Genomic DNA, 25,446 nt, shown 5'->3' with positions numbered 1-25,446 from the left:
CATACGATATATAATGTAGTATTTTCTATGAATTTTTAAAATGCAAATGGGCTAGATTTTGTTGATGCTTTTATTGCCTGTATATATTGCATATGGTTATTGTACTTATTGTGTATAGTTTTTCTTACATTAGTTATAACCTTCTGTGTTTTAATAAGTAAAACTTGCCTGAAGGTCAGTGCAAAGCAGCAACACTAGTCAGTCATTCAGGTCAAGCAGTGGTTGCATACACCTTTAATCTCAGCAGCCATACTAGTTAGCCATAAAAAACAGGCAGTGGTGGTATGCTCCTTTAATCCCAGCTCTAGAGAGTAATATAATATGGGAGGATACAGGTCTCAAGCTTATTCTCTATCTGAGGATTCATGGAGACAGGTTCTCACACATTTTTGCTCTGAGGTAGAGGAAAGAACCAGTGGCTGACAGCTTTGCATTTCTGATCTTCAGATTGAACCCCAATATCTGTCTCTGTTTTTTTTAATTTGTGCCACAATTGTTTATCTCCTGTTGGCTTAATTTTGGTAAGTCATATTGATGTAGGAATTTATTTAGTTCTTTTAAATTTTCCTATTGAACAATTAAGAAAATGTTCTACAGACACTCCCACAGGACAATCTGATAGAGGTAAATTTCTCAACTGATATTTTCTCTTCCCAGGTATATCAAGGTTGTGCCAAACTGACCAGCCCAAACTAGTATATGAATGTACCTCTGTATTCATTTCATGTATGTTTAGAAGAGTTATGTCCTCTGAACTGATTGATCCCTTAGCCAGTAGGAAATGACCATAATTATATTTCCTCACTAGTTTTGTGTGCCGCCCCTTTTGTCAGATATTAGAACAACAACAATTGCTTGCTTCTAAATTCATTGACTTGAGCACCTTTTTACATTCCTTCACCCTAAGTCAATGCCTGGCTTTTGTGGTGAGGTGATTCTTGGAGGCAACAACATACTTTCTGATCTAAACTATTGGTCCTTTGATTGGGAAACAGAGCATTAATATTTAGAGTTCCTGTTGAAAGTTATGTATTGATTCCTGCCATTTTGTTGATGTTTCAGTTTTATGTTTGGGGTTTGCTTGCTATTCCTCTCTTGCTTAGCTTTATTCTAGTATAGCCTATTTTTGCATCTAGCCTGCCTCATGCTGGAATTGATATTTTTTCAGTCCATAGAATTTCTTCAAGTATCTTCTGTAGAGATGGTTTAGTCCTCATAAATTCTTTTTTTTTTTTTATAGAGTTTGAAATGGACTTTATTCAGAACTCTGATCTACCAAGTTAGCGTTTTCCTCCAACTCGGGGAGCAGAGACCTTCACAGGCTTCACAATCTTTTGTTTAGGTGCTGCTTTTGTGGGGGCCTTGGCAGCAGCCATTGCGGTCTTCTTGGATGCCTGCTTAGCCTTTTTTGCTTCCTTGGCAGCCCTGATGGCCTGCTCTCGCTGGGCTTTCCTAACTTCTGGTTTCTGATTCCTCTTGGCCATTATATCAGCAAGGGATGCACCAGTGATGGCCCGCTGGAATTTGACTGCGCGGCGGGTTCTTTTCTTTTGAATTTCTTCCGACTGTCCTTTTTTGTGTTTCCTTCTGTACAGGACAGTCCAGTTTATCTGCCGGGGATTCCTTTTGGACAGGAATGCGGACTCGCATTTTGCATTAAGAAACTGGAAAACCTTCCCATCGGTCCTGGCGTAGCGCCGCCCGTGTCCGGGGTAGATCTTGTACCTGCTGAAACTGCACAGCTCGACCTTCATGATGGGAGCTGCCGCCCGGCCGGAGGAAAGATGGCGAAGAGCTCCTCATAAATTTTTATTTTGTCTGTTTTCATCATAGAAAGTTCTTATTTCTCTCTCAGTTGTAAGAGTTATCTCTGTTAGCACAGAGTATTCTGGTATTGACAGTTGTTCCTATTTAAACCTTGAAGGACATCTTTCTAAGCCTAGGTGTCAGTTGAGTAATCTCTGTTATTCTGATGACCCTGCCTATATGAGATGTTTCTTAATATTTCAGAAATTTGATGTTTCTTGCCACTTTCAATACTCTTCTTTTACTCTGTGTACTTGCTGTGTTACTTATGATGAAAGAGGCTTTTTCTGGCCTTGTCTGTTTGGAGCTCTAAATGACTCCTGTACCTGACTGGCATCTCTTTTTTAACTCTGGGGAAATTCCTGTTATGATTCATTTAAAAGTGTTTTCTAGGGATTTAGAACAAAATTACTCTTTTCTTCCTATGTCTTTAACCCATAGATTTTACCTTTGGGGATTGCCCCACATAACTTGGAATGCCCACTGGTACCTTATTATCTTATCACTGACCTTGGATTGTTCCAGTTTCTGTACACAGTCTTTAAGTTCAGGATTTTTTTTCCTCACCTTGGTCTTTTCTAAGCTGAGACTTTTCACAGAATTATTTGACTTTCTAGTTTTTGTTTGTTTTCTATTTGTTTGCGTGTGTGTGTGTGTGTGTGTGTGTGTGTGTGTTTTCATTTCAAGCATTTAGGTTGTTTTTTCTTCAATTACTTCTGTTCCTATGTTAAATTCCTCTTTCATATCACTCAGTGCTTTCCTTATCTCATTTAGCTGGTTGGGTCTTTGAACATATTTGTAATAATTTTTTTGAGTTCTCTGTCTGGGATTTATCCAAATCACTTTCACTAAATGCCATTGTTGTGGAAATGATAACACTGTGAAGAAGTCACAAGTCTTAGATCTTATTTCTTTTGTCACTACATTGGGAGTTATGTATGTGGTGTCACTTCTTTACTTGACTTCATTTTCACTATATATGCTCATTCTGATGAAGTATTGGCAGTGTCCAGGTGGGACATAGATGTGATATTTTTGAGTGTGTTCTTCAGAAAATAATTCCTCGGACAGGAGGTGTGGATGCCTCATGTAAGCTCTACATTATTTTCCAAGAAGTATATTAACTGGGAGAGCAACTACAGCTGTTTGAAATTACCACTATGCAATTGTCACTTAGATAATTATAACAGTAGTCCTTACACTTCAGAAACCATTAGAGAGTAAATGAAGGATACTCTCAAGTCTATTGGGACTGTAGTCAAAAAGATTAGGAGAAGGAGGACAGTGGAGCAGATAGAAATAAGGATTAAGTGTTAAATGAACTTTGAAATGATAGGGTGGATAAAGATGGATTCTGAAAAAATAGGGTAGGTAAAGCTGGACTTTGAAAAGATAAGGTGAGTAAAGATGGATTTTGAAAAGATAGGGTGGATAAAGATGGACTTTGAAAAGATAAGGTGGGTAAAGATTGATTTTGAAAAGATAGGGTGGGTAAAGATGAACTTTGAAAAGATAGGGTGGGTAAAGATGGATTTTGAAAAGATAGGGTTGGTAAAGATGGACTTTGAAAAGATAGAGTTGCTAAGTGTTCTAGTTTGCTCTTTATGTGAGAAACAAAGTTTACCTAAAAAAATAGTCTATGGGCAATCGCCTCCCATGATTCACTCAAATACGTGTTGGACTATTATCAGATTGCCCCACTGCAATCTCTGAGTCCTTAAAAGGACTGCAATTAACCTTGAATAAGATTTTCCTTTCGTTCCAGGCTCCTCAACCAATCAGGTACCAACCGCCTGACCACCCATTCCAGCCTGGAGATCCTGCTGGTGCTTCAAAAGTGACTGGATTGAACCTAAATGGAAAGAACCTTGCACTGTAATTCTCTTGATGCCTATGTCTGTTAAGGTTGCTGGTGTTTCTATCTGGATTCATCACATACACCTCAGGAAGATACTCTGGTAATGCACAGAAGAGGAGCCCAACCTCTAGAGATAGAAAGTGACCGAAAAACAACCATTAAACACCAAACTTTCTAAATATAACTAAACATTGTGTTCTTGCTGTTTGAATCTGTATCATGACTGTCCCATGGCTAGCAGTTTTATTGCTTTATTTTAAACCTATAAAAACAGAACCTAAATGCATCTTGACATGGAAAATAAAGGCACCCTTATCATGGGAAACACCCTGGCACTGTCTTGTCATGAAAAACATTCCTTTTATCCACCAGGACCCATTGTTGTGGCAAAAGAAGGGGAATAAATAGTCTTTCGCCAGACAGATGGAGGATACTTGGGATAGACTAATCTAACTGACCAATCCCAAAACAGTAACACAGACTTCAACATAATCAAATATTCTTTAAAGGAGTCTGATAATGAAAATTATCAGAAAAATTATCAAATGTAAGGAAAAATCTTTCCATCTATTAGATTCCACTATAGTTACTGCTACCACAGCCTTTCTGTTACCTTTCCCAGGACATGTTGTTGAACTACAAAAAGAAATTTTAAAATAGCCTACCAAATTCAAAAACTGCTACTATTGCAACAGAAATGTTAATTAAAATTAATAAAGAAATGAGATAATTTAGAACTACAAAATATATTATAGACTATTACTTAAACATAATCGTGGTTGTCAGCAATTTACTAGAATGTGCTGTTTAGTATCTCTGATTTTTCCCATATTATTGACAGCCAAATTGATGATCTATGTAAAGAAATAGACAATTTTTGTCTGACCAATATGGCTAAAATGGTTTCTCCCCCTTCTTTGGCTCTCTAATATTATTTCTGATTTTCATAATCAGGACCTGTGACTCCAGTGTGTTACTAGCTCGATAACCCATCAGATAAACAATTCTAGAATCATTGGCATTCTATGACATTTTTTAAGACAGTCCCAAATTGAAGATTTGACAGAGACACATAGGTCAAGGGGTGAATAAGGTACCTGTTTGACTTCATTTGAAAGGCAGGAGCCACTACATTGTATTTTTAGGATAAGTTTCTATCTGTTTCTGAAATCTGCCCTGCCATGACCTTGACTTGTTTGTGGGAACACTCAAACTCTCCGAGACCCTCACTAATCACCCTAACCCTCCTTGACCCTCCCTGATCACCATAAACCTCCTTGATCACCCTAACCCTCCCTGGCCCTGCCTGGTCATCTCAACCCTCCCTGACTACCCTAACCTTCTCTAACCCTCCCTGACAAGTCCAACCCTCCCGACCATCCCTGATCATGCCAACCCTCCCTGATCATCCTAATCCTCCCTCATTACCCTAACCCTCCCTCATCATCTTAACCCTTCCTGATCACATGGCAACACCATGGTGAATGCTGGGTTTTATTGTTGTTGTTTTCATTTGGTTTTTAAATATTTTTCTGTACTTTCTCACTGTTCCATTATCTTTGCAAGTACTCCTGATTTTATCCTTTAAGAAGGCACTAAGAATTAAACTCAGAGTTGTTTTCTTTAAGTGGACCAGGGAGGCAATCTGGCCAGCTTTCAGATGCACCACAATAAAAACAGGCTTTCTGTTCTCAAAAAAAAAAAAAAAAAAAATCAGGCTTGCTTCAAATGTGGCTCAAAAGTGTGATAGTGGTCTTATTCTCATCCAGGGGGATTAACAGAAGGGAACATTGCTTGGTTCCTCCCCTTGAAGTGGAGAAATACTTGTAATGGAACCATACATACAAAAAATAAAAGTACATACAAATAAACTATATCAAAAGCTGTAAAGAGGGACGGAACCCGGTCGCGGAGGCGGACAAAGGACGCCCCCCGCAGGCGGTGGGGACCAGCTGGGACCCGAGCAGCAGAGGACGCAGGCCACAGGCGGCAGGAACCAACGTGGCAGCAGATGCAGGCTGCAGGGACCGCAAGCAACACTGAGAGCAGATCGCCCCACTACAATTAAATCAAAGAGGTAGGCCTTTGTTTGGCAAGGTCCCTGGCAAAGGAGGAGCCAGGCCCTATTCCTGAAGACCCTTCTGAGGGGTGAGAGGGACCTTGGCCCCCCAGCAGGAACCAGGAAACAGAGCGAGGGTATTTTGTAAGAGGAGCCCCTGGCCAGCAGGGAAACCTGAACCAGTTTTAAAAGACCCATTAGATAGCATTGATAGGAGGAGATGGGCAGGCACCAAAGCAAGAATTCACCCAATAATCCAAAAAACAGCATGAAAACACCAGAAGCCAATGATCTTACAAGAGAAGGTCTTCAACACCCTAACACAGAAGAAGTGGAAAAAATGGACTTTATGAAAGCAATAGAGTCCCTTAAACAACATGTGAAAAATGCCCTTATAGAAATGGATGCGAAGTATAACAAAAAGTTTGAAGAAATGAGTAAATACGTACATAATACCCTGGGAAACCAAGAAAGAACGATCAAACAGGTAGTGGAAACAGTTCAAGAATTGAAAACTGAAGTGGAAGCAAGGAAGAAAACACAAACTGAGGACCAGCTGGATATGGAAAATCTAGGTCAACGAGCAGAGCCTACAGAAACAAGCATAATCAATAGAATACAAGAAATAGAAGAAAGAATCTCAGATTCTGAGGACACCATAGAGAAAATAAACGCACTGATCAAAGAAAACTGCAAAGCCAACAAATTCTCAACACAAAACATTCAGGAATTATGGGACACAATAAAAAGACCAAACCTAAGAATAATAGGAATAGAAGAAGGAGAAGAGTCACAGCTCAAAGGCCCAGAAAATATTTTTAACAAAATTATGGAAGAAAACTTTCCCAACATAAAGAAAGATATTCCTTTGAATATTCAAGAAGCATACAGAACAACAAACAGACTGGATCAAAGAAAAACATCCCCTCGCCATACAATAATCAAAACACAAAATATACAGGTTAAAGGAAGAATACTAAGAGCGGCAAAGGAAAAAGGCCAAGTAACTTATTAAGGTAAACCGATCAGACTCACACCTGATTTCTCTATGGAAACAATGAAAGCCAGAAGGTCCTGGATAGATGTACTGCAGAAGCTAAGAGACCATGGATGCAAGCCCAGACTACTATACCCAGCCAAGCTTTCATTCACTATAAATGGAGAAAACAAGACATTCCAGGATAAGAACAAATTTAAACAATAAGTAGCCATGAATCCAGCCCTACAGAAAGTAATAGAAGGAAAATCGCAACCCAAGGAATCCAACATTACCAACACTGCCTACAATAACTGAGGCATCTAGCGACCCTTCACTAGCACAACTCAAAGAAGGGAGACACACAAATTCTACTTCCAAAAACAATAAGAATATCCAGAGTAAACAACCATGGGTCATTAATATCACTTAATATTAATGGTCTCAATTCACCTATAAAAAGGCACAGGCTAAGAGATTGGATACGAAAACAGGATCCAACATTCTGCTGTTTGCAAGAAACACATCTCAACCACAAAGACAGGCATCTACTCAGAGTAAAGGGTTGGTAAAAGGTCTTTCAAGCAAATGGTCCTAAGAAAAAAGCAGGTGTGGCCATATTAATTTCTAACAAAACTGACTTCAAACTAAAATCAATCAGAAGAGATCGAGATGGTCACTTTATACTCATAACAGGAACAATTTATCAGGATATTGTCTCAATCCTGAATATTTATGCCCCTAATATAAAAGCACCCACTTATGTAAAAGAAATATTACTAAAACTCAGGCAGACATCAAACCACACACACTAGTAGTAGGAGACTTCAATACACCTGTCTCAGCAATGGACAGGTGTAGTAATAAGAGGCGGCAGAGCTGCGTTCCCAGCACCCCGGCTGCCTGCTCGCCTTATGCCCGAAATAACAACACACAAACTGTATTCATTTAAACACTGCTTGGCCCTTTAGCCCTAGCCCTTACTGGCTAATTCTGTTATCCCAATCAACCCATCTCTAATAATCGGTGAACACCGGTCTTACCGGGAAAGGTTCAGCATGTCTAACCTGGCAGCTTGCTTCATGGCGTGTGCCTGGGAGTTGGGAGCATGGCGTCTCCCTGAGGCGTCTGCTCCCGAGAGGAGAGCTGTCGAGTCTGACCTCACTTCCTCTTCCTCCCAACGTTCTGTTCTGTTTACTCCTCCCACCTATCTTCTAACCAATAAAATGGGCCAAGGCAGTTCCTTTATTAGCCAATGACCTTCCTCCATCAGACAGGTCAATCAGACAGAAACCTAATAGAGAAGTAAGAGAACTACTGAACGTAATAAAGCAAATGGACTTAACAGGCATCTATAGAACATTCCACCCAAATAGGAAAGAATATACCTTCTTCTCTGCAGCTCATGGAACCTTCTCAAAAATGACCACATACTCGGAAACAAAGGAAACCTCCACAGATACAAAAAAATATCAGTGTCCACTTGTATCTTATCAGATCACCACAGATTGAAGTTAGAATTCAACAACAATCCTACCTCCAGAAAGCCGACAAACTCATGGAAACTGAACAGTCAACTACTGAACCACACCTGGGTCAAGGAAGAAATCAAGAAAGAAATTAAAGTCTTCCTTGAATTTAATGAGAATAAAGGGACAACATACTCAAACCTATGGGACACTGTGAAAGCAGTACTAAGAGGAAAGTTCATAGCACTAAGTGCCCACTTAAAGAAAACAGAGAAAGCATACATCGGAGACTTAACAGCACAACTGAAAGCTTTAGAAAAAAAAGAAGCAGACGCGCCCAGGAGGAGTAGAAGATTGGAAATAATCAAACTGAGGGCTGAAATCAACAAAATAGAAACACAGAAAACAGTCCAAAGAATCAATGAAACAAAAAGCTGGTTCCTGGAGAAAATCAACAAGATTGACAAACCCCTATCCAAACTAATTAAACAACAGAGAGAGAACATGCAAATAAATAAGATCAGAAATGAAAAGGGGGACATAACCACAGACACAGAGGAAATTCAGAGACTCATTAGATCTTACTACAAAAGCCTGTATGCCACAAAACTAGAAAATGCAAAAGAAATGGACATTTTTTTAGATAAGTACCATATACCAAAGCTAAACCAGGACCAGGTGAACGATCTAAATACACCTGTTAGTCGCGAAGAACTAGAAACCGTTATCAAAAATATCCCTTCCCAAAAAAGCCCAGGACCAGATGGTTTCAATGCAGAATTCTATCAGAACTTCCAAGAAGAGCTAATACCTATAGTCCTTAATGTATTTCACAATATAGAAACAGAAGAGTCATTGCCAAATTCCTTTTATGAAGCTCCAGTTACCCTGATACCAAAATCACACAAAGAACAACCAAGAAAGAGAATTACAGGCCTATCTCACTCATGAATATCAATGCAAAAATTCTCAATAAAATACTGGCAAACCGAATTCAAGAACACATTAGAAAAATTATCCATCATGATCAAGTAGGCTTCATCCCAGAGATGCAGGGCTGGTTCAACATACGAAAATCTATCAACATAATCCACCATATAAATAAACTGAAAGAAAAAAACATATGATCATTTCATTAGATGCTGAAAAAGCATTTGACAAAATTCAACACCCCTTTATGATAAAAGTGTTGGAGAGATTACAGATACAAGAGTCATACCTAAATATAATAAAAGCTATTTACAGCAAGCCAACAGCTAACATTAAATTAAACGGAGAAAAACTCAAAGCCATCACACTAAAATCAGGAACACGACAAGGATGTCCACTCTCTCCATACCTCTTCAATATAGTGCTTGAAGTTCTAGCAATAGCAATAAGACAACATAAGGGGATCAAGGGGATTCGTATTGGAAAAGAAGAAGTTAAGCTCTCGTTATTTGCAGATGATATGATAGTATACATAAGCGACCCCAAAAACTCGACCAAAGAACTCTTACAGCTTATAAACACCTTTAGTAATGTGGCAGGATACAAGATCAACTCCAAAAAGTCAGTGGCCTTCCTATACACTAAAAATAAGGAAACAGAGAGGGAAATTAGAGAAGCATCACCTTTCACGATAGCCAAAAATAGCATAAAATATCTTGGGGTAACACTGACCAAGGAAGTGAAAGATCTATTTGACAAGAACTTTAAGTCTTTGAAGAAAGAAATTGAAGAGGACACCAGAAAATGGAAGGACCTCCCTTGCTCTTGGATTGGGAGGATCAACATAGCAAAAATGGCAATTCTACCAAAAGCAATCTATAGATTCAATGCAATCCCCACTAAAATCCCATCAAAATTCTTCACAGATCTGGAAAAGACGATAATCAACTTTATATGGAAAAACAAAAAACCCAGGATAGCCAAAACAATCTTATACAACAAAGGATCATCTGGAGGCATTACCATCCCTGACTTCAAACTCTACTACAGAGCTACAGTATTGAAAACAGGTTGGTATTGGCATAAAAACAGAGAAGTTGACCAATGAAATCGAATAGAAGACCCTGACTTTAACCCACAAACCTATGAACACCGGATTTTCGATAAAGGAGCTAAAAGTATACAATGGAAAAAAGAGAGCATCTTCAACAAATTGTGCTGGCAAAACTGGATGTCAATCTGTAGAAGAATGAAAATAGATCCATATCTATCACCATGCACAAAACTCAAGTCCAAATGGATTAAAGACCTCAATATCAGTCCGAACACACTGAGCCTAATAGAAGAGAAAGTGGGAAGTACTCTACAACACATGGGCACAGGAGACCACTTCCTACGTATAACCCCAGCAGCACAGACATTAAGGGCCTCATTGAATAAATGGGACCTCCTGAGACTGAGAAGCTTCTGTAAAGCAAAGGACACTGTCACTAAGACAAAAAGGCAAGCCACTAACTGGGAGAAGATCTTCACCAACCCGGCAACTGACAAAGGTCTGATCTCCAAAATATATAAAGATCTCAAGAAACTAGACCATAAAAGGCTAATCAACCCAATTATAAAATGGGGCTATGAGCTGAACAGAGAATTCTCAACAGAAGAAGTTCAAATGGCCAAAAGACACTTAAGGTCATACTCAACTTCCTTAGCGATCAGGGAAATGCAAATCAAGACAACTTTAAGATACCATCTTACACCTGTCAGAATGGCTAAAATAAAAAACACCAAGGATAGCCTTTTGCTGGAGAGGTTGTGGAGAAAGGGGTACACTCATCCATTGCTGGTGGGAATGCAAACTTGTGCAACCACTTTGGAAAGCAGTGTGGCGGTTTCTCAGGAAATTCGGGATCAACTTACCCCTGGACCCAGCAATACCACTCTTGGGAATATACCCAAGAGAGGCCTTGTCATACAACAAAAGTATATGCTCTACGATGTTCATAGCAGCATTGTTTGTCCTAGCCAGAACCTGGAAACAACCTAGATGCCCTTCAATGGAAGAATGGATGAAGAAAGTATGGAATATATACATATTAGAGTATTACTCAGCAGTAAAAAACAAGGGCTTCTTGAATTTTGCATGCAAATGGATGGAAATATAAAACACTATCCTGAGTGAGGTAAGCCAGACCCAAAAAGAGGAGCATGGGATGTACTCACTCATATTTGCTTTCTAGCCATAAACAAAGGACATTGAGCTTATAATTCACGATCCTAGAGAAGCTAAATAAGGAGAACCCAAAGAAAAACATATAGGCATCCTCCTGAATATTAACCTTCATCAGGCGATGAAAGGAGACAGAGACAGAGACCCACATTGGAGCACTGGACGTAAATCTCAAGGTCCAAATCAGGAGCAGAAGGAGAGAGAGCACGAGCAAGGAACTCAGGACCGCAAGGGGTGCACCCACACACTGAGACAATGGGGATGTTCTATTGGGAACTCACCAAGGCCAGCTGGCCTGGGTCTGAAAAAGCCTGGGATAAAACGGGACTCTCTGAACATAGCGGACAATGAGGACTACTGAGAACTCAAGAACAATGGCAATGGGTTTCTGATCCTACTGCACGTACTGGATTTGTAGGAGCCTAGGCAGTTTGGGCGCTCACCTTACTAGAACTGGATGGAGGTGGGGGTTCCTTGGACTTCCCACAGGTCAGGAACCCTGATTGCTCTTCGGGCTGGGGGGGGGACTTAATTGAGGGAGGGGGAGGGAAATGGGAGGCAGTGGCGGGGAAGAGACAGAAATCTTTAATAAATAAATAAAAAATAAAATAAATAAAAGTCAAACTTGGGCAGCAAAAAAAAAAAAAAAAGAATTTTATTTTGAGATTTTTACCCCAGTCAGAGTAGCTAAAAACAAAAATACAAAGGGCAACAAATGCTGTTGTGCCTGTGGGGAAAGGGAAACACTCAGTCACTGCTGACGGGTGTGCAAACTTGCTCAGCCACTAAGTTAATTTGTATGGAAGTTCCAAAAAAGTGAAAATAAATTTACCTCATGATCAAGCTGTACCACTCCTGGGAATACTCCCAAAGGACTCTGTACTTCTACAGAGATACTTGCTCATCCATGTTCATCGCTTCTCTATTAACAATAGCCAGAAAAAGGAAACAGTCTAGATATCCAACAAACTGACGAATTAGTAATGAAAATGTGAATAGGAAGAGTGGGAGGGAAAAATAACACTGAAGTATTTGAAAAAGTTATATGAAAGCCTACTACTATAAAGGCTTCCTAAAATAAATCTACACACACACACACACACACACACACACACACACACACACATATATATGTGTGTGTGTGTGTGTGTGTGTGTGTGTGTGTGTGTGTGTGTGTGAAAGGAGTTAAGATGGAGTTGCCTTCAAATTGGACAACAATGCCCTTGCTAGACACCAATGGGCAATAAATAAAGAAGCTGGTCCCAGGAATTAAAGTTGTGGGCCAGTGTGGTCCCTGATCATTGCAGGTCATTGGTTAATTTCCAGAACTTAAAACTTCCAATTAGTGAAGATACCTTGTACTTTTGTTACAGAACATGTCAAAATCAGGCTGATGCTGACCCAGAAGCTCTATTCCTACTGGTTATCTTTCATAGTGCTGTAATATACTACCAGAGGTGAAAGGGAGTCATTAATCATACCAAGCTGTAAGCAGAGACTGTACTTTTGTTTCCCGACTGCCCAGACCCAAGTAATCATACAGAAACTATATCAATTACAACACTCTTTGGCCAATAGCTCAGGCATATTCCTAACTAGCTCTTACATCTTAAATTAACTTATTTCTATTTATCTATGTATCACCACAAGGCTGTGACTTACTGATAATGTTCTGATATCTTTCTCCTTAAGCAGCTACATGGTGTCTCTTTGACTCTACCTACACTCTCTCTCGCTCTATCTCTTTTCAGATTTCCCACCTGGCTTTACTCTACCAAATCACTGACCAAAGCAACTTTATTTATCAACCAATAAAAGCTACATATTATACAGAAAGACATCACACATCACCCAGCTGTGAGCTACTATGTTATCTACAATTACTGACACCATAATATACAAGTGGCAAAATTGTTATGGAAGAAAGCAACTGTTTCCTGATCAAATTTAATAACTTCTCCACAAGATAAAACCCCTATCTGACCAAGAACTTAAGGCTGAACAAATCATAGACCCTAGGTGAGAATTACTATTATTTTACTGTTAAATGGATATAGTATTAACCCACTTCCTAATGGTTTATCATTATACCCATAGATTAAGGCATCACTCAACTCTTACAATGGATGCTCCTATTTTCAGTAGATGATAAACAATACAGATAACCATAGTGGCCATGATGCAGAGAATAAGACACTGAGGAATGTCTTGCCTTTCATGTAGCATGAATATTTCTACCTCAAAGGCACAGGAATGATTGCAGAAGATGCGGTGAAAGGGCTTAAGAGCGAAAGGTGGTGTGGATGACCACAAGAAAACAATGTCTTCTGGACACAGCAGGACAACTCCACAAAGGAACTCACAACGGTAATAAGACCAAGTGCAAGACCTGTCAAACCAAACTCATAATAAATCCCAGTGGGACATGGGGGTTGGGAATAACAAGAATTCAGGAAATATGAATCTTGTGAGGAAATAAAGTTATAGTCAGAAGGGGGAGATAAGTTGTATCTTGGATGAAACTAGCACTGATTGGCATCTGAACAGTCCACAGATGATGTGTGTGTGACTTTATTTCAAGCTACATTTGTGAAGTCAGGAATCAGTAAAATTGTCTTTCAGGGGTTGTGTTCCAGAGTAGCTAGTAAGCTGCTGCTCCAAGTTCACCTTCAGTTTCCAAGCCCCACATTCCACATATATTATTTTAGGATTGTCCAACTATCTCTTTCAAGAAAGCAAAGGTTAATAGATGTCTTCCATTCTATAGTTTGATTTTCACTTTCCACTTCTTGTAAATGCAGGTGATTCTGAAAAGGAGCCTCATCCATATGCTTCTATGATTGGTCAACACACACCTGGAGAAGAGGGGCAGATTTCAGAGGGGTATATAAATGATACCCAACTGCCTTGCACCTACTGCTTTCCACAGAGGAAGCAACGGTGTGTTTCAAGCCAAGAGCCTGGAGCACAGCGAGTGGTTCCTCTAGCTGAAGTACAGTGTGAATCCAGAAGACAGAATTTTCTGTAAGTGGATAATAGCATTCAGTTCTAACTTCTAACCCTCACCATCTCTTTTCTCTGCATAGATGTAGGTAACAAGACATTTAGGACTTGCCCTGAAAGCGATGTTCCTCAACTTGGAAGCTAGGGTGCTTTTATGGAATGTGGGCAGGACTGGTTTGTGATGGTCTTGCCCAATAATTCAATGAGGAAGACATAGAAGAAATAATATGGATGTTGTTTTGATAAATGTGTCCAATTGTTTTGGCTTGTCTCTTATTCCTCTCCTAAAATGATTGGAATTTTTTGGTTTTTTATTTTGTTTTATTTTATTGAGCTATACATTTTTCTCTACTCCCCTTCCTGCCTCTCCCTTCCCCCTCAACACTTTCTCTTCTATAAGGTTCAGTGTGGCTGGCTTTATGTTAAGGTCTTTGATCCATTAGGACTTGAGTTTGGTGCATGGTGATTAGATATGGATCTATTTTCATTCTTCTACATGTTGAAATTCAGTTATGCAAGCACCATTTGTTAAATATGCCTTTCTTTTTTCCATTTGATATTTTTTACTTGTCAAAAATCGGGTTTTCAAAGGTGTGTGGATTAATATCCAGGTCTTCAATTCAGTTCCATTGGTTCTCCTGTCTGTTTTTATGCCAATACCAGGCTGATTGCAGTACTGTAGCTCTGTAAAATGACTATTAATGGATGCTTCAGGTAATGGATATCTCTGCAGTGTGCATGAGGTTGTATCTCAGTCTTGTCTTGATTTCAGGTTCAGTGTCAACTACTTAATCCCTTATACCCTGAGGCCTTTGGCCTGTGGAGAAGAGGTCTCTCTGCACACTGCTTCTGCTGTAGCTGGCTGTGGAAATCTGTGCCTGAAGAATCTTCTTCACTGTGGTTTTCTTTATTGTAAAGCAGGAGTGCTAAGATCTTCTCTCCATCTGAGAGAACATGAGCTGTGTCAGGGTGCGGTGACAGCTGTCATGTAGGCAGGTTTCCTTTTCTCATGCCTGCTGTGTCACAGCCTTCTTGTTTCCTGTGTTCATATTCTGTGGAAAGACCTTACAGACAACTGTCACACTGGAGTCTGCATCACAGATCCAGGACCTAGAGCTGGAAGAATTAGAAGGGGGAACTGAAAAGGTGAGAACAGCTTATGTGCTTCCAGGGACATTCTGTCTGTGCACTGTGATGACTTTCTGCTTCAACAGTAAATCAGGCCATTGTGTTTAACTATCTTTAGCTTCTCTAGCTTCCCTTTTGGGACATTCTCTTTGCCTACCCTTTCCTGGCCTGTATCCACAGCCAGTTCTGCAGCTCTGGTTCCTGCCCAGGTGAACCTATTTGTTCTGTAGATTAGACAGGAGCTGCCTGTGCAAGTCTGTATGTGCTTGTGCAGGGCCAAGGGCACAGTATGAGTCTAAGGAGATCTCTGTATTGTATTAGAGTATTTTTTGTGGTCTCCCCAGACACTTGGCACTCACTCTTTACGAATGTATTAGAACTTGAATATCCCACTTAGAACTGCCCAAAAGACACAAATGTTCACAAGAAACATCAAATATTTTCTCATATTCCTCACTCATTCTCTGATGATTAACCATCTACCAGTGTGTTGGTAATAAAGAAGTGAGGAGGGGAATAAAAGCACATTCTGTTGCCTGAGGTTTATTGTATTGTGAGAGAGTAACAGCAAACAAACCTAGACATCACATGTAGCAAGTGCTGTGGAGAGGCAGAAGCATAATGAGAGGATGGCCGATGATGGCAGCAGCTACATGTTTACATCCCAATGTGAATATAAATCACAATTCTGCCTAATTGAAGCAGAACCTAGAGAAAGGTAATACAGTTAATAGCCATGTTATTCTCCAGTTAATAACTGGGGAAGAGCAACATGGCGAGGTAGCAGCCACTAAGTACAAAGTCCCGAGAGTAGAAGACAGCCAGAGATAACAGGGTGGCTGGGATTCAGACAGTAGTGGCCCCAGAGGAGTAACAATAAATTTCAAAGGTATGTTGTATGTAGCATGCATACTGTATACCTTAATGAACTTTCGCTGAGGGAAATGGGGACGCTTGTAGTCCCTTTTAGAATTGACTCAACATGACATGATTTCAGTGCCAATAGGAAAACTCTGGCTGTTTGATCATCCATGTTGTTACAGTAACAGGAAATATAGTAATGTGGATGACATAATCAAATCTGAAATTGAGGAGGTTATGAAGAAGATAATGGAGATGGAATGATTAGTTGTGATTGGATTTGGAAATAGAAATTAAGTCTGAGAACTGATCTGATATTGTTGAAACAGAAAAGGAGGCTCCAGGACACAGTCAGGATTTGCTGTCTCCTTAACCAATGGTGAGGTCCAATGTGCTACCATGGGAGGTCTTGCAGCAGGTTTGTGGAGAATAAAGAGCAGAAATATGAGATCTGAGTTGATCTGATTTAATTAAATAACCAATAATCCAACTCAGGTCCTGAGGCCTGAGCTGTCTGAGTTTGATTTTTGTTCTTTCAAGACATGGACTCAAGTAGCACAGCGTAGCCTCTAACTCACTATGTACCAAGGATGACCTAGAAGTACTGACCCTCTTACCTCAACTTCCTCAGTTCCCGAATTACAGGGATCCACAAGCAGCTGCATTTAATGATGTGCTAGGGATTGAACCCAAAGCCTTATTCGTGCTGGGAAAGCTCTCTACCAATTGGCCTACATCTTCAGTGCATAGTTAGATTGCTTCCATAAAATAAAAGTTTTAGAAGGAAACAGTAAAACTAAATGATGACTTGAAGATACTGAAACAATGTGTTGAAGAAATGGATTTTAACATGGACTTTAAGGGTAAAGAAGTTCTATATCATTGCAAATTTATATTCCTCATGAAGCAAGTTCCAAGTAAAGAAAAAGACAGAAGAAATGTGAATCTAGGCAAATTAAGAATTATTTCAACCAAATACAATAGCTTGACTTACTGACATCTTTTGAAAATAAAAATAAAACAGAAAGATATGTGAGATCTTTAGAGGCATTTATCATAAATTAAACACTGATGTCAATTAGCATTCATTACTACTTACAACTAAGAAACTAGATGTCTGTTAAGTTCCCAATAATTTGAGGCATGCACTGAGGGAAGTGTGCACAGATGGAGAAAAATCACTGGATTTCTTGCTTTTTAAAATTGTTTTTATTGAGCTATATATTATTCTCTGCTTCCCTCCCTTCCCCTTATACCCTCTCCCATCATCCCCATACTTCCAATTTTATCAGAAGATCCTATCTTTTCCTATTATCCATGTAGTTTAGATCCATGTATGTGTCTTGTAGAGTCCTCTTTGTTGTCTAGTTTGTCTGGGATTGTGAAAATTGTAGGCTGGTTTTTCTTTGCTTTATATCAAAAAGCCACCTATGGGTGAGTACATATGATATTTATCTTTCTGAGTCTGGGTTACCTCACTCAATATGATGTTTTCTAGATACATCCATTTGCCTGCAAATTTTAAGATGTTGTTATTTTTTTCTGCTGTGTAGTACTCCATTGTGTAAATGTACCACGTTTTCCTTATCCATTCTTTGATTGAAAGGCATTTAGGTTGTTTCCAGGTTCCAGCAATGACAAACATTGCTACTATGAACATAGTTGAGCACATGTCCTTGTGGCACGATTGAGCATCCTTTGGATATATGCCAAAAAGTGGTATTACGGGGTCTTGAAGAAAGTTATTTCCTAATTTTCTGAGAAATCGCCAAACTGATATCCAAAGGGACTGTACCAGTTTGCACTCCCACCAACAATGTAGAAGTGTTCCCTTTACCCCACATGCTTTCCAGCATAAGTTGTCATCAGTGTTTTTGATCTTGACTTTTCTTATAGGTCTAAGATGGAATCTCAGAGTTGCTTTGATTTGCATTTCTCTGATGACTAAGGATGTTGAGCATTTATTTCCTTAAGTGCCTCTCAGCCATTTTAAATTCCTCTGTTGAGAGTTCTCTATTTAGGTCTGTATTTCATTTTTTTGTTGAATTATTTGTTCTTTTGGTGACCAATTTCTTGAGTTCTTTGTATAGAGATCAAACTTCTATCTAATGTGGGGTTGGTGAAGATCATCTTTTTCCACTTTGTAGGCTGCCGTTTTGTCTTGTTGACTATGTCTTTTGCTTTATGGAAGCTTCTTAATTTCAGGAAGTCCTATTTATTATTGTTTCTCTCAGTGTCTGTGCTACTGGGGTTATATTTAGGAAATGACCTCCTGCGCCAATGTGTTCAAATGTACTTCCCACTTTTTTTTCTATGAGGTTCAGTGTGGTTGGTTTTATGTTGAGGTATTTAATCCATTAGAACTTGAGTTTTGTGCATGGTGATTAGATATGGACCTATTTTCATTCTTCTACAGTTATACCTACCCAAGAGCATGGGAAATCTTTCTATTTTCTGGTGTCTTCTTCAATTTCTTTCTTCAAAGATTTAACGTTCTTGTCATACAGGTCTTCCACTTGTTTGGTTAGAGTTATTCCAAGATACTTTATGTTATTTGTGGCTATTGTAAAGGATAATGTTTCTCTGATTTCTTTCTCAGCCCGTTTATCATCTGCGTAAAGGAGGGCTACTGATTTTTTTTTTTAGTTAATCTTGTATCCTGCTACATTACTGAAGGTGTTTCTGAGTTGGATAAGTCCCTTGGTAGAATTTTTGGGGTCGCTTTCCTATTCACGCCATCAGTAAATAGTGAGAATTTTACTTCTTTTTTTATTTGTGTTCCTTTGATCTCTTTTTGTTGTCTTATTGCTCTAGCTAGCACTTCAAGAACTAAATTGAATAGATGTGGAGAGAGTGGACAACCTTGTCTTGTTCATGACTTCAGAGGAATCACTTTGAGTTTCTCTGCATTTAGTTTGATGTTGATTGTTGGTTTGTTGTATATTGCCTTTATTATGTTTAAGTATGTTCCTTGTATCCCTGCTCTCTCCAAGACCTTTATCATGAAGAGATGTTGTATTTTCTTGAAGGCTTTTTCAGCATCTAATGAGATGTTCTTGTGGGGTTTCTTTTTTTTCAGCTTGTTTATATGGTGGATTACATTGACAGATTTCCATATATTGAACTATCCCTCCATCTCTGCAATGAAGCTGACTTGATTATGGACGATGATTTTTCTAATGTCTTTTTGGAGTTGGTTTGTCAGTATTTTTTAAGTATTTTTGCATCAATGTTTATGAGCGAGATTGGTCTGTAATTCTCTTTCTTTTTTGTTTTTTTTATTTAGTTTTCCATTCAAAAATTTACACTTCCTCTCCTCCTCCCATTCCCCTCTGGCTCCCCCATTCACCCTCCTCCCTCCCCTTCCCTCCTTAAGAGAGGGCATGGAACCCTGGCCTGTGGGAAGTCCAAGGCGCTCCCCTCCATATCCAGGCCTAGATAGCTTTGCATTCAAATAGATGAGGGACCTAAAAAGCCTGTATATGCAGTAGAAACAAGTCCCAGTGCCTTTATCAATGGCTTCTCAGTCAGCCCCCATTTTCAGCCACATTCAGAGAGTTCGGTTTGATTGCAAGCTCATTCAGTCCCATTCCGGCTGAATTTGATGAGCTCTCATTAGAACAGGCACACTGTCTCAGTGGGTGGAACAACCCACGGTCCAGACTTCCTTACTCTTTCTTAGTAATATCTTTGTGTGATTTTGGTATTGGGGTAATTCTAGCCTCATAAAAAGAGTTTGGCAATGTTCCTTCTATTTCTACTTTGTGGAACAATTTAAAGAGTATTGGTATTGGTTCGTCTTTGAAAATCTTGTAGAATTCTGCACTGAAACCATGTGGTCTTGGTCTTTTTTCGTTGGGAGACTTTTGATGATTGTTTCTATTTCTTTAGCAGTTTAGGCTGTTTAATTAATTTTGGTAAGTGATATTTATTCAGAAAGTGCCCATTTCCTTTAAGTTTTCCAATCTTTTCTAATATGACCTAATGATTCTCTGGATTTCCTCCATATCTCTTGTTATGCCCCCTTTTTCGTTTCTGATGTTATTAATTTGGATATCCTCTCTCTCTTTTAGCTAGTTTGGATAAAGGTTTGTGTATTTTGTTGATTTCTTGGGCCTGAGGGAGCAGCCTTAGGCCTTCTCTGGCAGAGGTCACTGGCTCAAGCCTGCTCCTGTGGAGGTTGCTGCCTTGGGCCTACTCCAACTGAGGTTACTGATTCTGGCCTACTCTGGCAGAGGTTGCTGGCTCAAGCCTGTTCCCACAGATGTCCCTGGCTTGGACCTGCTCCATCCTCAGTCGCTCTCTTGTACCTTCTCCTGTGGAAGTCACTGCTTCAGGACTTCTCCAAGGGAAGTCTCTAATCCTGTATTTCATATAGAATACTCCAGTCATATTAAAAGAAACACAATAACAATGGCTAAATGACACATAAAGATTTGTATATTATTTTCCTGTAGTTTACTTAAGTTTTAACGTTTCCATAACAAAGGGTTTAATTGAGAGCAAGTGGAAATCTCCATTCTACAGTCAGATTGCTTTCAAAATATAAAATGATGACTTGAAGACTCTGAAATATTGTATTGAAGAAAATGATATTAATGTGGACTTTAAGGGCAAAGAAGTTTTATATTATTCTAAAATGATCTCCAAATAATAAAAAAGGCAGAAGAAAAGTAAATCTAGGCAAATAAAAAATTATTTCAACCAAATACAATAGCTTGACTTTTGACAACAAAAATAAAACAAAGATTTATGTGACCACTAGAGATTTGTCACTGATTAAGCACTGATTTTAATTATTCTTTATTTTTAATTGTTTTTCAGTTTGAAAAACCAGGCACAGGTTGATTAAGTACTCAGTCATGTGAAGGCACACTTTGAAGGAAGTGTGCAAAGATGAAGAAGACATCTTGTATTTCATACAGAATACACCAGTCAGACTAGATGAAACACAGTTTTTTGTGTTTTGATAATTGCTAATACTGGCTAAAGGACTTGTGTAGATTTTATATTATTTTCCCTTAATTTACTCAAGTTTTATTTTTCCATAATTAGGGGTTTAGATAAGAGCTAGTAGATACCTGTCTTGGTTTGCTTTTTATTGCTGTGATGAACACAATGATGAAAAGCATTTGGGGAGAAAAGAAGTTGTTCTTTTGTTTATTTGCTTTTGACTTATACACTCTGATCACAGTCTATCACTGAGGGACATCTGAGCAGAAACTCAGGCAGGAGCAGAGGCAGGAACAATGGGAGAATGCTGTTTACTGGCTTGACCCCACATCTGGATCATTTGCTATATCTTACAACTCAGGGATACCTGCCCAGGGATGGTACCACCCATCGGGACTGGGACCTTAAATATCAGTGTCAATCAAGAAAATGTCCAATAGACCTGATGTGTCCAGTCCAATCTGATGGGGGCAATTCTTCAAATGAGGTTTTCTCCAAAAGGACTCCATTTTGTATCTTGTTGTCAAAAAAAATGGCCAGCACAACATATATGGAATTAGTCACTATCAGATCATAACTAAGGCTGCAGCATAGAGAACACAGTACTAAGATTGAAGGTATCTTCAGGCTATTGAAACTTACTCTCCCTTCCTCCTTTCAGGGACCTTTTCCAACCCAGTCATGGGTCAGGTATTCTCTGCTGCATCTAAGAAGGAAGACAATGGAGATTTGCTTTCCAGCTTTACTGAATATTTTAAGAAGATCAAGACAGAAAGCAAAATCATTTCTCCAGAGACTATCCGTTCAATTGAGCTACATCTGAAAAATGGAAACATTCAGAGGGCAAACTCTGTAATCAGGGATGCATTAAAAAATATTGATAATGTCCCCATAAACATTGCTGTGACCGGAGAGTCTGGAGCAGGGAAGTCCAGCTTCATCAATGCCCTGAGGGAGGTGGGGGATGATGAGAGAGATGCAGCTGAAGTGGGGGTTATAGAGACAACTATGAAGATAACTTCATACAAACACCCCAAAATTGAAAATTTGATTATATGGGACCTGCCTGGTGTTGGAACTCTGAATTTTCCACCCAAAGATTATCTGAAGAAAGTAGAATTCCAAAAGTATGACTTCTTCATTATTGCTTCTGCCACACGTTTTACAAAACATGAAATAGATCTTGCTAAAGCAATCAAAAGGATGGGAAAGAATTACTACTTTGTGAGAACCAAGGTGGACTTTGATATAGATAATGAAAAGAAATGCAAACCACGTACTTTTGACCGAGAAAAGATCCTAGACCAAATCCGAAAATCGTATGAGGATACCTTTTCTGAGAATGAAATTCCTAAACCACAGATTTTCTTGATCTCTAACCACAATTTTTCTGACTATGATTTTCCAAATCTAGTGAATATCCTGATAAAGGATCTTCCTGCTCAAAAGCGCCATAATTTTACTCTTTCCTTGCCCAATATTACAGAGGCAGCCATTCAAATGAAGTACAACTCTTCGAAGCAGTTTATCTGGTTGGAAGCCCTCAAGGAAGGCGCTTTGGCTACTATTCCTGCATTGAAAAGCCTCAGCAACAGTGATGTAGAGAAGCTAGAAGCGAGTTTAAACCACTTCAGAGTCCTCTTTGGAGTAGATGATAAATCCGTGGAATTAATTGCTAAGGATTGCCAAGTGCCTGTCGAAAAACTGAAAGAAAAACTTAAATCTCATTCTTTGTTGACAAATAAGGAAAATGAAACATTAGGAGAAAAGCTTTTAAAATGTTTGGAAACATTTCTCTCTGTTAGTGGTGGGTTCCTTGCTACAGGTCTTTACTTTGGGAAAATCTTTTACTTTCAATTTCTTTTCCTTGACACAGTGACTGAAGATGCCAAAGTTCTCCTTAGAGAGGCATATTTAAAAGAATAGCTCAAATTCAACTCACCTACAGCTACTGATCATGACAACATCAAATGATTAATACCAGGGAGGCATTAGAATAAATTACCCCCTCCGACATCTTTTCTAGCCAATCCACTACCACATGGCAAAACATAAGGATAAGGGTCATGTGCGTTAATATGTCAGAACCTGACAACGCCCAATCTGTCTTCAACTCTCTGTGTTCACCTACACCTTCTTTCAAGTCTTTCAACTACACATGCAAACTTGAACACACAGAGAGAGAGAAAGAGTGAATGAGAGAGAGGGAGAGCAAGAGAGAATGAGCTCTGTGTCACCTCCGTACTTCCTTACAATGATTATCTGTTGCAATGTTAACCTCTGGAACCTGTGCACAAGCATATCTTACTTTTCACGCACCTTGCTCTGTTGTTCTCATTGTGTCTCACCACACACACACACAAAAACACACACATGCCCACTCATGTATTCATGCGCATTCACCTAAATGTAACTTCTACCCTCATTAAGTCTGAGTTAAAAGAGTAACTAGCATGACTGATAAAGTCTATCAAGAGGAAGACTTTAAGACCAAAGTCAAAAGAAAGCATAACCACCAACCACAAGTTTGTTAATAACCTATCAATTCCTAAAACTCCTCATCAGAATCCTTCTAGAGACAGTAAAGAAAATAATTCTATGCCAGAACCAGCAGAGAACCCTGAGATTCCTCTGTCTGTCATTTCTTACCTTGGCAATGATTGTGAAGAACGATTTTGATTCATATATGATGCCATAAAATAATACTTAATAAATTGCTGATACAAAGAGTGTCTGCTGTTGGTATTTGACATTCCCAGTATACTCATATACACTCATGTTGGTTGTTGGCAGTATTACCTTTGTTTGTTGATAATCTCAGATCCTGTCCCCTGGCCTAACACTTTGTTTTCCTCAAAATAAAATGTGATAATCAGTAAATGAGTTAAACGTCTGGAAGAGACACAAAAGAAGGCACTGATTTGACAGATCAGGGTGCAATAATATCCTGTAGACTTAGCTCTCATACTGCTGCACACTAGGCATCTAAGATTCTGGTGCCACCAGTCAGGTCCTTGAGATCAACCACCCTCGTGTCCACACAGGTTGCTTGTTCTTGGTCTTTCTGTGAAAGAATCTCTCCTGTCGTTGTGTTGTCTTCATGACCTCTGGTGGCCATCAGAACCTGCCCAAATCTCTTCCCCCAATATCATCCTATGTAGTTTGTTATTAATAAATTCATAAAGTAGGAGTATAGTGCAAGTATTGAACCTAAGATACTCATTTCCAAAGGAAAAAAATTCAAAGTATTTTCAAGTTTAATAGAGATAAAGATTGAGTATCCCTTCACAAAAATGGCTGAGCTAGCAAAGCCTTAGTTTTCCTGCCCTCAAGCCAGTAAACTATACTAAGATCTCAGATATCATTCAAAATATGAAGGAAAATCCTTCCGCATTTTTGGAACGCCTGACAAAAGCTCTGATACAGTATACTAACATAGATCCAGAAACCACAGAAGGCAGACAGTTACTCATGACTCATTTTTTAATCAGTGCTACTCTGACATTAAGGTTAAACTTAGACGTTTGGAGAAAGGTCCCTTGACCCCACAGGCAGAAGTCTTAGAGTTGGTTTTTAAGGTATACCATGCGAGAAATGACAAAGCCCGCAATCATTGTCACATGCTAGTCGTGGCCTCCCGACCGGTCGAGGTGACAGACCACCCCATCCAATCTGTGCCATCCATGCTGCTCCCTTGCCCCCCGGGGCTTGAGAACCACCAGGCCCATGTTTCAAATGTGGTAGAACTGGTCACTGGGCCCAAGCATGCCCTAATCCTCATCTTGGTCCCACGAGACTTTGTCTGAGATGCCATAGAAAGGACATAGGGCAGCAGATTGTCCTCGTGCACATAGTGGCATGGAGACATCAAACCCAAAAAATTCCTTCTAGGTCTGGCCATAGACAAGTGAGGCTGCCCAGGCTCCTTTGTCCCGACCACAACCGTCATCTGAAACAGGGAGCCATGGGTAAACATCATGGTATAAGGACAGCCCATATCCTTTCTCTTGGACGCAGGAGCCAAATACTCGGTACTGAGGGAATTCTGGGGGCCTACCTCTCCTTCTAGTTTCCCTATTGTCGGGACATGGGGACAGCCTTATCTGCCTCAGCAAACCCCACCACTTAATTGTGTTTATAGGGATATTTATCTCACTCATTCATTTTTAGTCATGC

General features: G+C 39.4%; 2 protein-coding genes across 2 annotated transcripts; one reads left to right on the top strand and one right to left on the bottom strand.

Moving 5' to 3' along the window:
- Window positions 1–1,237: 1,237 nt before the first annotated feature.
- On the bottom strand, window positions 1,238–1,754 carry LOC121445246 (60S ribosomal protein L24-like). Its single transcript, XM_041647287.1, has one exon. It carries the CDS (start codon window positions 1,752–1,754, stop codon window positions 1,281–1,283), a length of 474 nt encoding a protein of 157 aa, XP_041503221.1. The 3' UTR covers window positions 1,238–1,280.
- A 20,197-nt stretch (window positions 1,755–21,951) lies between these two features.
- LOC121445243 (interferon-inducible GTPase 1-like) lies at window positions 21,952–23,196 on the top strand. Its single transcript, XM_041647286.1, has one exon. It carries the CDS (start codon window positions 21,952–21,954, stop codon window positions 23,194–23,196), a length of 1,245 nt encoding a protein of 414 aa, XP_041503220.1.
- Window positions 23,197–25,446: the final 2,250 nt, after the last annotated feature.

Source organism: Microtus oregoni, unplaced genomic scaffold, assembly GCF_018167655.1.
Source record: "Microtus oregoni isolate MIOR12 unplaced genomic scaffold, Mior012 000168F_ref0000490, whole genome shotgun sequence".
NCBI classification, from domain to species: domain Eukaryota; kingdom Metazoa; phylum Chordata; class Mammalia; order Rodentia; family Cricetidae; genus Microtus; species Microtus oregoni.
The sequence above is the reverse complement of the archived record's forward strand: the minus strand, read 5'-3'. Positions and strand labels throughout refer to the sequence as shown.

Bases quoted from the DNA above. Each gene is read 5' to 3' on its own strand.
- LOC121445246 (XM_041647287.1), bottom strand. From the start codon at position 1,754: ATGAAGGTCGAGCTGTGCAGTTTCAGCAGGTACAAGATCTACCCCGGA.
- LOC121445243 (XM_041647286.1), top strand. From the start codon at position 21,952: ATGGGTCAGGTATTCTCTGCTGCATCTAAGAAGGAAGACAATGGAGAT.